Source organism: Maniola hyperantus, chromosome Z (assembly GCF_902806685.2).
Source record: "Maniola hyperantus chromosome Z, iAphHyp1.2, whole genome shotgun sequence".
Lineage (NCBI taxonomy): Eukaryota > Metazoa > Arthropoda > Insecta > Lepidoptera > Nymphalidae > Maniola > Maniola hyperantus.
Window position 1 is genome coordinate 11,675,305 of NC_048564.1, and position 17,098 is coordinate 11,692,402.

General features: G+C 38.3%; 1 protein-coding gene across 3 annotated transcripts in view; it reads right to left on the reverse strand.

Moving 5' to 3' along the window:
• Positions 1-16,253, reverse strand: part of LOC117995672 (protein cab-1) — a 36,268-nt gene extending 20,015 nt beyond the window's left edge. For all 3 annotated transcript variants that reach the window (XM_069509145.1, XM_069509146.1, XM_069509144.1), the window contains exons 1-3: positions 16,143-16,253; positions 10,160-10,338; positions 1,989-2,361 (exon numbers count right to left, since the gene is read on the reverse strand). In XM_069509145.1, coding sequence (XP_069365246.1) covers positions 1,989-2,361; positions 10,160-10,338; positions 16,143-16,203 — 613 coding nt within the window. In that variant the 5' untranslated portion in view covers positions 16,204-16,253. The remainder of the gene's footprint in view (positions 1-1,988; positions 2,362-10,159; positions 10,339-16,142) is intronic.
• Between the last annotated feature and the right edge of the window lie 845 nt (positions 16,254-17,098).

The following is a 17,098-nucleotide window of genomic DNA, read 5'->3' on the forward strand; positions in this document are numbered from 1 at the left end:
CAAAAATCCTTTATTAGCGGATGTCTACGTCATAGAAACTATCTACATGACAAATTTCAGCCCGATCCGTTCAGTAGTTTGAACTGTGCATTGATAGATCAGTCAGTCAGTCAACTTTTCCTTTTATATATTTATAGATAATTTAGATTTTTGAAAAATATAAAAGTGATTAGGAATCTACATTATATATAAAATAGCACAAGAATTTGTAAACCTCGAAAGATTCGATCGATTAATAAGTATATTATGAAAATTTTACTCCCAAGCTTGAAATAAATCGTTGTATTAAATTCAAATACAAATTCTTTAGACCCGTGAAAGCCTAGTGCTTAAGAGGTTCGCCTCCTGTTCGGGAGGTCAAAAATTTGATCCCGTGCATAAAATATAACTATTCGGAATTATGTGCGTTTTAAGCAATTAAATATCTTTTGATTTAACGGTGAAGGAAAACATCGTGAGGAAACCTGCATATCTGAGAGTTCCCCATAATATTCTCAAAGGTGTGTGAAGTCTGCCAATCCGCACTTGACCAGCGTCATATACTATGGCCAAACCCTTCTCAAAACAAAAACCCTTCTCATTACAAGAGGAGATCCGTTCTCAGTAGTGAGCCGGCGATGGGTTGATCATGATGATGGTGAAGTTTAAATTCTAATCGGGCCCTGGCTGATTCGTTATTTTCATCACCGAATAACATTTTCAGAAATCACCAGTTACTTAGTCGGCTTGGTTTGAATGGGCGAAAATTAAAATCAATTTCAACTCGTAAATAAAGCATCAACGAGTATATTATAATCACTACGGTAAAGCATTAACAATGAAAGATAATTGCTATTTTGATTGTCATTCTATGCTTTTATTATTTAACTGCAGGTGTTCAGACGGTTGCAGCAAATGTCAGAGTATTTAAAAGTGGACTAAGAGCCAGCGCGTCCCAGACCTTCATTATTTTATAAAAGCTGAAATTTTCTCTGCGTATTGTCCCTAATAAAAAAAGGAACAATCAGCGACTATGAAGTTTGACTCATGCTGGTTTTAGGGAAAATCTTACGTCAAAGTATAGTCTAACTTTTTAATATTTTCTTTGGGAAAGTATTAGAAACCGCGTCATGCATTGCCATCTGGCAACTTAGTGTCGTGGCCATCCCCTGCCAGACGCCCTTAAAGTTTAACAATTTAATAAAGTTTAAGGGTGTCTTGCAGTGTCTAATACTATTCTAAAGAAAATATAAAAATTTGACTAAAACTTTGACGTAATTTTTTTACACCTTTGTTGCGTGGTATCTCCCAAAACCACCATGATCCAAACTTCATAGTCACTGAGGGCAATACGCAGAGAAACTTTCTGCTTTTATATAATAACGAAGGTCTGGCGCGCGCTGGCTCTTGCTCTGTAGGATTTGATAATATTTTATGAACTACATAAGTAATAATTCATCCGTATTTATATCCAAGTAGGTCAATAACAAAGAGCTAAAATCATATAGGTAAAGTATCCTTGATTAATAAGTAATATGCAATATAAAACTTGTTTTATTACCTACTAATTTTGTATTTAGGTATTCAAGTCAAATGATTTATTCAAAATAGGTAATAAATTACTCTTTTTGATGGTCAGATGTTGGATTTGTAAGATATACGAGTAGTGGTGATAATTATTACGCAAACTTAAAACTAAAGCTACGAGGGCTTCAAACGCGCCCAGGTCTGAGAAGAGCCCACAACAAACTCAGCCGGGTATATTGTTTCATGTTTTATGGATTCGATTCTTCTTCTTCTCAATCGTTCACTCTTGACTGAGTGGTCGTGGCTATGAATTCTTCACTGCTGCTCGTGCGATCTCCCTCCAGCGACTTCTGTTGTTGGCATTATGTGCACACACGGAGACAGGCGTGTTTGTTGCGGATCTGATTAAGTCCGTCCACCTAGTTGGGAAACGCCCACGTGGAGACGTGTGTGGATTCGATACCTAGTATAAAACTACTTACCAATTTCTTCAATATTTGCATTTTCATAATAACCAGAATCAAGGGGCGTCAGTGCAAATGTTTTTTTCACATCAGCAGAATCAGGTCCAGGGTTAGCCGTGGTATTTGTATCAGTGTCCATTTCCTTGTTGGAATCTTCGTCAGCTCCGTTCTTCTTCATGACATTTTGATACCCAATAAATCTGAGAGGTGAGGTTGCGAAAACATCCAACTTCTGGTCAGGGTACATTTGCGCCTCAGGGACGATAGGATCTAGGACGTGTCCCAAGTGTCGCGTTGGTGATTCAATGGGTTCCCAGCGATGAGGATACTGCACCTCGTATGGGTTATGTTCCAGTTCTTGTAATTCCATTTGCTTGATCATATCTATTTCCTGTCCAGACAAAAAAAAACAAATGTTTCACTATTTATTTCTCTCATTAGGGTTCCGTACCTCAAAAGGAAAAACGGAACCCTTATAGGATCACTTTGTTGTCTGTCTGTCTGTCTGTCTGTCGGTCTGTCAAGAAACCTACAGGGTACTTACCGTAAAACACTAATATTTAGTTTATGACCACAATTTAATTTATTTGTGTGATGTAACCACAAATTCACGTTTTTCAGATTTTTCCCCTAATGTGTGCTATAAGACCTACCTACCTGCCAAATTTCACGATTCTAGGTCAACGGGAGTACCCTGTAGGTTTCTTGACAGACGGACAGACAGACAGACAGACAGACGGACGGATGGACGGATGGACGGACGGACGGACATACAGACAGACAGACAGACAGACAGACAGACAGACAGACAGACAGACAGATAGACAGACAGACAGACAACAAAGTGATCCTATAAGGTTTCCGTTTTTCCTTTTGAGGTACGGACCCTAAAAATATATAAAGTACTAGACGATGCCCGCGACTTCGTCCGCGTGGAATTAGGTTTTTAAAAATTCCTTGGGAACTCTTTGATTTTCCGGGATAAAAGTAGCCTATATCCTTCCCCGGGATGCAAGCTATCGCTGTACCAAAATTCGTCAACATCGGTTGAACGTAAGGGCCGTGAAAAGCTAGCAGACAGAAAAACAGACAGACGGACAGACAGACAGACATACTTTCGCATTTATAATATTAAGTACGGAAGTATGGATAGGTTAATTTAGTCCGTTGCATTTTGGATAGCAGTAATTTCAAAAAGAGCAAAATGGATTTTATTGATTTTGTCACAATTTTACCAGGCACCTAGCATTTCCTGCCAGAATGATACTAACTTCGTTTCTACATTCTCTTTAATAAATTATGTATCAAATATGTATTAAATAAAAATCAATTGCCGCATGTATAAAAGCTTTATTTAGTACTTCGACCAATTTAGCTAATTTTTTTTGTTATGTTCCTAGTTGTCAGGACAAGGTTTGTATTTAAGAAGTTTTATGAAAAATCAAAATATATAAAAGGAAAAGGTGACTGACTGACTGACTGATCTATCAACGCACAGCTCAAACTACTGGGCGGATCGGGCTGAAATTTGACAGGCAGATAGCTATTATGACGTAGGCATCCGCTAAGAAAGGATTTTTGAAAATTCAACCCCTAAGGGGGTGAAATAAGGGTTTGAGATTTGTGTAGTTTACGCGGAGGAAGTCGCGAGCATAAGCTAGTCTACCGATAAAGTCGTGAAAATCCTCCTAATTCTCTTCATTAGTTAATTACAACCATGCGTAGCCGGCGCTATATAAACATTTACGGGATATTTTGGACGTAAAAAATAAACTTCGTTAGATACATTGTCTGTCGCTGGTAAGTGATGGGGCGACAGGTCTCCATACTAGCTATTATCCAATAATCTTCAGATCATTTGCCAATTATTGCACCAGGATTTGCGATCCCAGTTCTAGCAATTGGCACCGCTTGATGCACACAGTGACCAGTTGTCAACGCTTCTTATTAAGTTGACAGTGCGTTCGCGGCCTATCGGAACTATTATGTAGATTATGCCTAAAATTAGTCTATGGTTAAAAATTGTACCTATATAAGAACTGTCAAAATAAACCGTTACACACACAAACTCTCCGCTGAAGTACGTTGTTTCATTGTTCCTTCTCCGAACCTAAAAATTAGAAGAACTGCCTATTGGGTCTTCGGTGTTAGTTCAAATAACTAACACCAGTGATAGGTACCTATCTAAATATATAAAAAGAAAAGCTGGCTGACTGACTGACTGATCTATCAACACGCAGCTCAATTTACTGGATAGGTCGGGCTGGAATTTAGCATACCGATAGCTAATATGACATAGGCATCCGCTAAGAAAGAATTTTTGAAAATTCAACCGCTAAGAGGGTAAAATAGGGGTTTGAAATTTGTGTAGTCCACGCGGACGAAGTCGCGAGCATAAACTAGTAATAATAATAAAGAGGGACGCAAAGGAAAAACAGGACTTCCATAAAAATACTATCCGCATCCGATACGTCATTCAAATATTTGCTTAATCGATAACATAATGTTTGCCTGGGATTTTGCTCATAAAATAATAACTGCGAGACATGATGAAAATGTATCATTTTCACGTGAAAATATCCGTAGAGATAGCATATCGAGCTACGAAGGTAATAGGCAGAACGCATGGTTTGAAAAACCAATAGAAATTGTGCTCTCAAGGTGCTGGAAGACGAACTGGCAACGGAAAGTGCAGTCGTGGTAGACGCCCAATTAGTGGACAGTCGACATCAACCGAGTTGCAGAGAGCCGCTGAATTCAAGCGACGCAAAACCTCGGTTTGTAGAATCGGGTACAAATGTCCAGCAGTGAATGTCTATCGGTGGACGATATAATGACCGAATTGATAACATGGTCCTTTTAAATAAATACTACTTAGAAAATAAACGAAGCGTGTAATAAACAGTTTTTTCTTTGTAAATATTTATTCCAACAATAATGTAAGTCTTATTTTAATTATTAAGTTTGCTCTAAAAGGCCTGCTCCAATATTATATTATGAGAGTCACTTTGCAGCGATGCGAAAGCCTTAATAACATTTTGCACTGTAAGACCTAATTTTAGAATGTTTATCACAAAGGTTTTCATAGTAGGGGAATGTTGCGATCATTGGACCCGCGCTTTCATTGGAACACCTTAATATTTCAAAAACTAACCACACCAGAGTACATCGCTTACGTGCCAAAGCATGGTCGTGACTTATGAACCTCCCAGCAACTGGATCCTCAGTTGTACAGTGAGACTCGGCAATGAATAACGTGTGCAAGTGTGTTTTCGATACCCGGAGTAAAAATTAAGTTACCGAAAAACTGATCATTTCATTTCCGCTCTCCGTGTAATAAGCTAAGTGTATTTATGATTGTGATAGTGTTATTAGAATGTCTCTTTTTGAATAAAACTGTATTTGAAAATAAGGTCCATATTGTTCCTCTGTTCTATAATTTTTTTATATAACGGACCTAGTTGCCATGAATGGACCATTATTTGTTTCCATCTTTGGACCGGTCCAAACATGGCAACTTTTAAAGAAAGATTTCATTTATTATTTGTTGTTTCAATTAGTTGTGACTGGAAGCTTAATGATGAAGAAACGCGCTGAATTGAGAACTCTTTACCCTTGAGTTGTATAAAAATGTCGTTTATAAAAATTTAAATATTAGAATGTCTCTTTTTGAATAAAACTGTATTTGAAAATAAGGTCTATATTGTTCCTCTGTTCTATAATTTTTTTATATAACGGACCTAGTTGCCATGAATGGACCATTATTTGTTTCCATCTTTGGACCGGTCCAAACATGGCAACTTTTAAAGAAAGATTTCATTTATTATTCGTTGTTTCAATTAGTTGTGACTGGAAGCTTAATGATGAAGAAACGCGCTGAATTGAGAACTCTTTACCCTTGAGTTGTATAAAAATGTCGTTTATTACTAATAATAGTAATTTATCATGGCTCGCCTCAATTGAACCACAAGTCAAATTTGTCGAAGTCCTACCTAGAGGGCCAATCAAGGCGACCATGGTCCAAAGAAGGCAACGGCTAAAAAAACTGTGATTTGTTTTGTCATTCAATACGTCTGTGAATAATAAAGTTTATTTGAAGTATAACTTGTAAATTGGTTTTATTTTATCTCTCAAAGTTTAATTAATTTTAAGCCCAAAAGTTAAGTGGTCCAATCATAGCAACCTTCCCCTATGTAAAGTAAGGTAACTTATAGAAAGTCATAATTCTTAGTTGTACCACAGCCTTGATACTGTGGTTGTACTAAGAATTATGACTTTCTATAAGTGCACATGTTCTATAAGTGCATATGTTCTTGAGTTTTTAGGAGTAAGTATGAACGTGATATACGTTTGCGACATGCACTTGCGCACAGAGGCAGTGACGCGTCCATAGATGCTCGATACACGTTGCGTGCATGGTTCACGCACGTGTACAAGTGTGGCTCCAGCTTTAATCAGTCGCCACTTCTGTGCTTAAGTGAAAGAGATAAAGCAAAAAGAAAGCTGTATATAAGTCTGTACTCTGTATAGGAGAAAGAAAAGCTTAGAAAACAAAATTGAATATTGTGTGCGAAAATGATATGCAATGTTGAACAAAACTCGAATCATCTTTGAGTTTTGACACCACATTTATCGCGCATCAAAGCAATATCCATCCACTTCCACACAGTTCAGAATCAGATATAACAGTGGCCTTGACATTTTATGGTTTCGCGAACCTACCGTTAACAAATTAATTGTAAAACATAATCAACGTTTAAAACAACACGACAGGCAGAGTGAACTAGAGTGAGGGAACTCTCGGTTACCCTGAATCGACGATATGTCAAATATTAGAGTATGGTAACGTAAAATCAAAGAAAAATATTTTATGCCTGCCAGTGACGTCGAAGCCTCGACGTTTTGTTAGAAGTTCCCTAGCTGTCGTGAACTATGCGACACGTATGAAACTTGTATCAAAACCTCAAGGCATAGATTAATTTATTGGTTTCGCTACGCTCTACCCTCAAGGCTTCACTTACACTGGCAGGCGTCAAAATAATACGTAGGCAGGCGTCAAAATAAAACGACTTGCAGCCGCACTCAGAGTCGCTAATCGTTACTTATGATTGAGTTAAAACGAGACAGAATTATGTGAGAGATATAGCTCTGTCTCATTTTAACTAAACTTAAGTAACGATTAAGCGACTCTGAGTACGGCTGTTGGACTAAGAGACAGACCTTCGTTATTTTAAAAAAGCTGAAAGTTTCTTTTCCTGTTGTCGCCAACACTGGGAAGAACGTTTGTTTGGATGTTTGTTTAGATCATGGTGTCTTTGGGAGATAACAGGTAACAAAGGTGTAAAAAATCTTACGTCGAAATGTAAAGTCAATTTTTTTAATATTTTCTTCGGAATAGTATTAGAAATTACGTCATGCATTGCCAGACGCTTAGTGTCGTGGCAACCACCTGCCAGACACCCTTAAAGTTTAACAGTTTAAAAATATATGTTGCTAACAAAAATGTTCTATACTCGCAAATCGCAGTGGATGGCCTGTTAGCTAATTATGTTTTACTAACGTGTTAGCAAAGTAACGTTTTGTTCGTAACATGGCGCAAGAGACCCGGCTAGTGAGTTCAGTTACTCTAGTAGTCGACTCTGATGATGTTTTTAATTTTAATATCAGCTGAATCCATACTTTTATATTATCATATAGTGTGTCTGTTCTTTTTAGGGCCCATCTGTTTAGTTTAAATGATTTTGTCAAAAATTGGAGATACTTAGTTTGTATCCCGGATGTATTTTGAAAAGTCCCAGAAAATCAAAGAGTTTGCACGTGATTTAAAAAAGTCTTAATCCACGTGGACAAATTCGCGGGCATTATCTATTTGGCAAAGACATAGCTTGCATCCGGAACTTATTTAAGCTACGTTTTATCTCGGAAAGTCAGAGTTTCCACGGAATTTAAAAAAAAAACATAAACCCACGCGGACGAAGTTGCAAGCATCATCTAAGTAGTAGGTACAATATACATAAAATAGATGTCCCAGAAGTCTGTTAGGGAAGAAAGTAAATCGTTTCGTTTCTATCATTTTTCCGAGTAGCCAACGAGTTGCATAATATCATGTAGGTAAGTAGAGAACCATTATGGGTTATATAGTAGTTGTGGAACAAATAACTTGCAGCACAGATCTTTTTTTTATTCAGATACAAGTTAGCCCTTGACTGCAATTTCATCGGGTGGTAAGTGATAATGTAGTCTAAGATGAAAGCGGGCTAACCTGGAAGGGTTACGGCCGTTTTTATTAAACCCATGCCCCTTTGGTTTCTATACGGCATCGTACCGGAACGATAAATCGCTTGGCGGCATGGCTTTGCTGGTAGGGTGGTAACTAGCCACGGCCGATTGAATACAATGAAACTTTATTTCTTTTTACTTAAGAGCTAATGTCACTACATATTGTTGTTCACATCGTGTAAATAATGGATGCATTGTAATTGTAATGCATTGAAACCTTATAAGGTTGAATGACGTTATTCTTGTGGATAAGACTTTTCCAAGATCAGATCACTTGCTCTGAATACATTGTGTAACTTGATAGCAGTTCAAGGGCTACATTTGCACGTGTGCTTTCAAGCTTTTGTTTGAATACAATGAAACTTTATTTATTTTTATCTAAGAGCTAATGCTACCACAGATTGTTGTTTACAGCCTGTGAACAATGGATGAATTACAAGGTTGAATGTTAGCCTTGTGGAAAGACTTTTCAGGCTCTTCTACTCGTAAGCACATTGTGTAAGTAGATATCATTATTCAAGGGCTTTGCTGGTCACTTACGCGTGTGCCTTCAAGCTTTTGTTTAAATACAATGAAACTTTATTTTGTAATTTTATAAGGTTAAATGTTATCCTTGTGGAAAAGACTTTTCCATCCAGGTTCTTCTACTCGTAAAAACACTGTATGGGTAGATATCAACTCTAGGGCTATACTTGTTATTTATACGTGTGTCTTCAAGCTTTTGTTTAAATATAATGGAACTTTATTTCTTTTTACCTAGGAGCTAATGCCACCACAGATTGTAGTTCACATTGTGTGAATAATGGATGCATTGTAATGCATTGTAATCTTATAAGGTTGAACGTTATCCTTGTGGAAAATACTTTTCCAAGATCAGATCACCTGTTCTGAATACATTGTGTCGGTAGATACCAATTCAATGGCTACATTTGCACGCGTGTTTTCAAGTTTTTGCTTGAATACAATGAAACTTTATTGCTACCTAAGAGCTATGCCGCCTCTAAAAAGCGTTGATAACCTAACGGTTAAGACGGCAGCCTCCTATTCGGAGAGTCCAAGGTTTGATCTCGGACACGCACCCTTAACTTTTCGGAGTTATGTGCGTTATAAGCAATTAGGTATCACTTGCTTTAAGACAGCTCTGAAAAAATTATGTCTAGACCTTCAATAACTACTGTTGCCTGAGTTTCGAGCTGCTCTAGTGGCCAGAGTGACTAAAATGTAGTTCGAGCTTATCTACAGCAACCATGAAAATATGCATAAGAATTTCGATTCAGGCACGTAGAAGCCTAAGATACAAAAATCTGCTACATTGCACAAGAAATAGCACTTTTATTTATTTTTAATTATTATGGTGGTCATTTTAAAATTCTTATTGTTTGTTGCTAAAGCGGCAATAGAAATACACATACTATGAAAATTTCAGCTCTCTATCTGTTGCGGTTCACAAGATACAGCCCGGGAAGGGCGTACAGACGCACGGACGGACGGATATTTAAATAAAATAAAATAAAATAAAAATAAAATATACTGGTTCTACGTTCTGTAGGTATCCGTTCAAATCCGTTCAAGTTTTTAGTTGCCTACAAGATGGTATAGTTCGCAACAAGTCGACATTGCAATCGGGGTGGAGACGCTCACACCTACACAGCCCCTGCACCATTGCGGGATAGCGCGTGTGACGTGCGGGTGTGCAGGGCATCCCCCCGCCTCGTAAACTGTTCTTTTGTTACATTGTAAATTTTTTGGATTTGAAAAGAGCAATTGGTGAGTTTCTTGCCAGCCCTTCTCAGTTGAATCTGCCTTTCAAACCAGTAGTAGAGTCACAGATGTAAGAGAGACGAGCTCTCCTACATGAAATAAATAAATTTTCATTTTGAATTAATTTTCATTTTGAAACACACACTTACCCGGTCCAGAAAGTTATTCTGCAGAGGCCGTGGAAGGCGCAGCTGTTCGTCGTAGCCCAGGTAGTGTGGCAGCAGGAAACGCGGGAGGAGGTACTCTGTGAAGAACTCTCGCGGAGGTGGAATGGGGGCCCGCTGCCGCTGGGGCCCCGGTGGAGCGATCGGGGGGCCATCCGTGACCGCTGAAAACAACACCTTGTCAGTATTGCACTTCAAGTTGTAGAGAACTGACAAAGGATTTTACTTCAAGGTAAGATAAATAGGTATGAATAAATAACGACCAAGCCCACGTGATTAGTCAGACTATACCCGAATTCGTTCCATTGGAGTAGTTTTGAGTCGCGACGAGGCACGAATAAGACTGCGAGACGCCCGGGCTCCACGCAAAATTCTCCATTAGCGACGCCGTTAAAAAAGTGTATACAAATAGTTTATTTTTATTTTTTTATGTTGTATTTAATTATTTTCATTCGATTTATGGACCTAATAGAGAGGGAGTCAGTGAGTACCAGACCTTCATTATTTTATAAAAGCGGAAAGTTTCTCTGCGTATTGTCCCCAATACAGGGAGGTACAATCAGCGACTATGAAGTTTAAATTATGGTGGCTTTGTGACATAACAGGTACAAAATAAATGTAAAAAAATCTTACGTCAAAGTATAAAGTCAAATTTTTATATTTTCATTGGAATAGTATTAGAAATCACGTTATAATTTATGGCTAGACACTTATAGTCGTGGCAACCGCCTGTTAGATGCCCTTAAAGTTTAAAGGTTTAAGGGTGTCTGGCAATGCATGATGTGATTCCTAACTCTATTCCGAAGAAAATATAAAAACTAGAGGATGCCCGCGACTTCGTCTGCGTGGATTTAGGTTTTTAAACATCCCGTCGGAACTTTTTCATTGTCCGGGGAAAAAAATAGCCTACGTCCTTCCCTGGGATGCAAGCTATAAAACGGACAAGACGTAAGAAACTTGCGTTTTCTGCAGCTATTTTTAATTATGTAGTTCTTTATGAGACAACGTTACACTCTGTACCAAATTTCATTAAAATTGGTTGAACGGACGGGCCGTGAAAAGCTAACAGACAGACAGGCATTTATAATATTAGTATGTATCAAACTTTATACTATAACTTGTTATCTCCCAATGCCACCATGTTCCAAACTTCATAGTAACTGATCATTCCTCCCTGTGTTGGGGACAATGAGCAGAGAAACTTTTAGCTTTAATAAAATAATGAAGATCTGGCACGCGCTGGATCTTAGTCCATAACACAAAATCGCGTCTATCACGCTGGATAGCACTACAGGCAGCAGCGTTGTAACAAAGTTTCATTGTACTCGCCTTCCGTGTCAGGGTCGCGTGTGCGAATCCAGCTCGTGACGAGAAATCGAATGCCGGTGTAAACAAACAGTTTTAGGCAGTGGTCCGACCGCCGGCGAGAAAGCGACTAACTATCGGCGATTTTCTCTCTCAAGAAACGCACAATAAATGTACATTCTGTGTAAACGAAAGAGATGCATATATCAAAAGTTGCTCTCTGACTGTTCACACTGCCGGCGACTACTCGCTTTACTAGTTTTGTCGCTGAGCGACGAGCTTTCAAAAATAAACTCGCTCAGCGATATTAGTTGAGCGATACTCGCTCGCTTGAACACGTTTAACACGCGCGCAGGTTTGCACAGGATTGAGCGACCGCGGGTGAATGGCGCGAGTAATCGCTCATCACACTTGCACACTCGCTTGTGGCCCGGCAACAAAACTATCGAACTACACACTCGCTTCTCGCTAATCGCCAACTCGGTTAAGTTTCTAGTTCTACTTGTTTCTCGTTCATCGTCGGCGGTCGGACCACTGCCTTACTATGTCAATAGTCTAAACGTTTTATTAGGCCCTTTTATAAGGCGCAAAATAGCACTATTGATGGCGTTGGTCTAGTGGTTATCATTTTCGACTGCGGATGACGAGGTCCTGGATTCGATTCCCGGCTCGAGCCAAAAATAGGTGTTGAGTTTTTCTATTAAGAAATTCTCAGTTAGGAAGTCGGCGGTGCGTTGTGCACATAAAGCCGTTGGTCCTACGTCTGGTCTCTCTCCGGTCGTGTCGGATTTCCGTCCCATCGAGCTATGAGAGTGAGCGGATAGAGAGTGCATCGATGTTTGCGCACACACTTGTACACTATAATATCTTCCGCGCAGTTGGTTGATCTCTATGAGGATAGGCCGCTGTGGGCGAAATCTTTATTATTATATTATTACTAGCTGATGCCCGCGACTTCGTACGCGTGTTTTAGGTTTTTAAAAATCCTGTGGGAACTCTTATATATTCCGGAAAAAAAAGCCTATGTCCTTCCCCGGGTTGCAAGCTACCTCTGTACCAAATTTCGTCAAAATCGGTTGAACGGTTGAGCCGTGAAAAGCTAGCAGACAGACAGACAGACATACAGACGGACAGACAGACAGACACACTTTCGCATTTATAATATTAGTATGGGTTGGTGGCATAAATAGATGTTTTGTTTGCATTGGGGTCCGGATTTAAAAAAATCGCTTCGTGTTTCAGGATTATGATTATGTAACGACTACAGTATAACTATAATGTAGAGATGGTACAAAGTATGTCTGTTTTCATCATCATCATCATGATCAACCCATCACCGGCTCACTACAGAGCACGGGTCTCCTCTCAGAGTGAGAAGGGTTTTGGCCATAGTCTACCACGCTGGCCATGTGCGGATAGGTAGACTTCACACACCTTTGAGAACATTATGGGGAACTCTCAGGCATGCAGGCTATCTCACGATGTTTTCCTTCACCGTTAAAGCAAAGTAATTAAAACGCACATAACTCCGAAAAGTCAGAGGTGCGTGCCTGGGATCGAACCCCCGACCTGCGGTTAGAAGGCGGACGTCCTAACCACTAGGCTATCACAGCTTTGTCTGTTTTACCAAAGAGTTAAATGATAATATGTGGCAGGTAGATACGAGTAGGTACTTACTTTGTTATATAGTTCAAATACTTTGTTATGTAGTTCAAATTATGTCTCTTACAACTCAAGTGGAGCAAAACTGGACAATTGCTTTCCAACCAATTTGATGCACTAAGAGAGATGCCCTAATGGTATTGTACAGAAGTGGAACGAGCTTCTATATACGAGTATCGTGTTACAAATAATTTCAAATTACTTTTCCATGGACTTTTCCAGGCAGATTTCGCAGAAAAAGCCTTTGCTAGCTAGTTAGATGAAAAACCTACGAGTATCGTAAAGATAAGTTTATTTTACAACTTGCTTATGCTCGCGACTTCGTCCGCGTGGACTACACAAATTTGAAACCCCTATTTCACCCCCTTAGGGGTTGGATTTTCAAAAATCCTTTCTTAGCGGATGCCTACGTTATAATAGCTATCAATTTCAGCCCGATCCATCCAGTAGTTTGAGCTGTGCGTTGATAGATCAGTCAGTCAGTCAGTCAGTCACGTTTTCCTTTTATATATTTAAATAATTAAGCCAATGCCCGTGACTTCATGTGCGTGAAAGAAAGTTTTTAAAAAACCTAGCCCCTGTTTTCCTGGCATAAAGGTATGCTACATGTTTGGATCAAGGTGGCTTTAGGAGATAACAGGTAATTAAAGGTGTTAAAAATTTTAGGTCAAAGTATAAAGTCTAATCCATTCTAATATTATATGCGAAAGTCTGTCTGTCTGTATGCTAGCTTTTTACGACTCATCCGCTCAACCGATTTGGTGAAATTTTATACAAAGATAACTTGCATAACGTAGGCATTGTTCCCACGGGATTTTGAAGAACCTAACCTACTCAGGTAACTAAATAACTCCTACAGTATTTGGGCTATAAATTATGTTGACAGCTTTGGTCAATATTAGGTTGGTATAATAAAAGAGTTATTTGTCAAACAGGGCTGCAAAATTGTTATTTTGGCGCGAGAGTTTGTATTGTATTCTGAGCCAGCGAAGGATTTTTAAATTTGCAGCCATGCGAAATATACAACTTTTCATCTCACTACAGCGAGGAAAACGCTAGAAGAATAAGTACTAGAAAATTTTGAATAAAGTTTTTTTACGGGTGCATTCAGAATTTAATTCTTAGAACAAAATATAAATTTTAAAATTTAACTTATAAAACTTTTTTATAAGTTAACGAATTTCACTATAATTGTTTATCTATTCAAAAAAAGCTATTTACTGATACTGAAAAGTAATAAGTTAAGGAATTAAATGCCTACGATTATACCTTCCATCTCCATCATCAGACTCTTTCATCATGTGTATAGAAACTTACCTACTCAACAAAACAACATATACATACAAGTTCAGACGTCATATGTCATTAAGGAGTTCCAGTGCCCATCTTCCTAAGTTCCTTCTCCTAAACCCGGATATTTGTTGAAATTACCTACTTATGAAAAATGCAATGTATGAATTCAAATTCGATAACCCTGCCATAATATTATATAGGTACCATTACAGAGTTCCAATGCCCACCTACGATCTCCGTTATAGAGACGCTCATTAATAGTATATATATTATATAATCATCTATTGTCATTCAAACTACAAGTAAGTCTTTTTGTAATCGAGTTCCTTTTTCATTTTTAATAATAATATTTCTTTGAATATGTTATTAAATATTTTTTTCCCACGACTTCATTCGCGTTGATTTTGGTTTTTTAAAGATCCCTTTCGATTTTATAAAAACTCTTGTTAGTAGTGGTCAAGTTATAGAGAGAACGGTCTACATGCAAAATCTCAGACTAGAGTTAGCAGTTTGTGCTGTAGATGTTCGTTAGTCAATTAGTTTATCCTGTTACAAATAGGTTTAGATGTATGGTAAACAAACAAAAGCTATTGAAAAAATATGCTATACCTGGTTAAAACCCTACTGTTTACAAAGCTATTACACTGATCGCGAGCAATTTACTCTTATTTATTGAGGAGTTCCGTTCTCTATCTCCGAAGATATTCATCAGATCTTTACCAAATTAAAATGGGATCACATCGGAAGTATGTCCTACAAAACAAAAAAGAATCATCAAAATCGGTTCATAATTGACGGAGTAATCGCGTAACAAACATACCAAAAAAAAACAGTCGAATTGATAACCTCCTCCTTTTTTTGAAGTCGGTTAAAAAAACAATTTTCATCAATTTGTATGGTAGGTATATATCTGGCCTTCGAAATGGCTCAAATTGATTGTGACAGGATTCTGTCTGCATAGTCCTCTAGGTCCTCTACCTACCTAGGTAGAGGACTATGCAAGGAATGATCTATCTATATTCTATAATATAAAAATGAATCACTAAGTGTGTTGGTAATCGTAAATCTCGAAAACAGCTGAACCGATTTCGCTAATTCTTTTTTTATAATATTCCTAGAAGTACGACGATGGTTCTTACGGAGAGAATTTAAAAAAAAACTTTGAATCGACTGTTAGGCGGAACGAAGTTTGCCAGGGCAGCTAGTGTATGATAATTTTATTCCGGCTTTTATGAGATTTTTAAAAACCATGCGTATCACTTTATTAATATATTTAACCAAATTAAAATTGTTACTCTTTTGGTAGTCCAATGAAATTAAACTTACTAGTGATACCAATGTATTCTAAAAACTGTAAGTAGATAAAATATTTGCACACCGTTAGAATAGGTACGATAGAAAAACGCATATCATGTTGTAACAAGTAGGATACAGATAGATACAAGCGATAAGAGTAAACCAAAGAGTTAAACAATAGTCCCCATTAGATATTGCAGAATCAAGATTCAATGATTTAAAAAAATCCGGAATAAACAAAGTCATACTGAAAATGATGAATTACACAAAACGTAACAGGTGTCAGTCGCTCGTTCATAAGTCAGCCACAAAAATTCAACTCTCGCTTCATTCTATTTTGTTTATTTTAATCGCACAGCAAGTAATGGGGAAATTCGCACAGATATTTGCAGTCATGAAAAAGTTTGCTTACCTGGTGGGCGGGCTACGACGCACGCGAGGGCTGTCGCGAGAAGCGCTAGCAACGTCTTCATGCCTTATGGTGCTCAGCACAGAGTGACCATGTTTACTGCTCTACTCCGAGAGTCCTGCCGCGCACTCGCGCACCGATCGATACCCGCCCACATGACACACGCGTCCCATCCGACAAAACGGCATATCTCCCATTCTGATAAACGCTGAAAACCTAAATACATCGAAATACGAACCATTTTTGAGACATACTCCCATTTGGCTACGAATATGGTACAGGACTGTGCATCCGATCTAAAAGTTGCTTAATATTCGCAACTTACTGTTTAGTGACATAGAGTTCAAGTCTACACTCTACCAAAATGGATGTACTAACGATCTGAATGAAATTTTACTCCTCCAATGACGTTTCGTATCTATGGGCAACTTGAGATTTATAATTTGGAAAGTTGAGATTAATTATATGAATTGTAATGTTAACTAGATAGGTGCACGATTAGTTATTCAAATCGTGACTTTGTAGTTGCACAGTTCACACTTCACGACAATAACGGAACTTCTAACAAAACTTCGAGGCTTTGCCGTTTCGGGCAGGCGTCAAATGTCAGTAGGTACATTTGACGCAGGTAGCCCTAAGTAGCCATATTTATAGCCTAATACCCAGCTTAGTTTGTTGTGGGCTCTTCTCAGACCTGGGCGCGTTTGGAACCCTATTTCCTCTTACAAATCTAACAACCAACCAACAAAAAGTCTATAAGTTTCTCTGGGTATTGTCCCCAACACTGGGAGGAACGTTTGTTTGGATCGTGTTGGCTCTGGGAGATAACAGGTAATAAAGGTGTACAAAATCTAACATCAAAGTATAAAGATTTTTTTATATTTTCTTCAGGTAGTTTTAGAATTCACGTCATGCATTGCCAGACACTTAGTATCATGGCAACGCCCTGCCAGACAAGG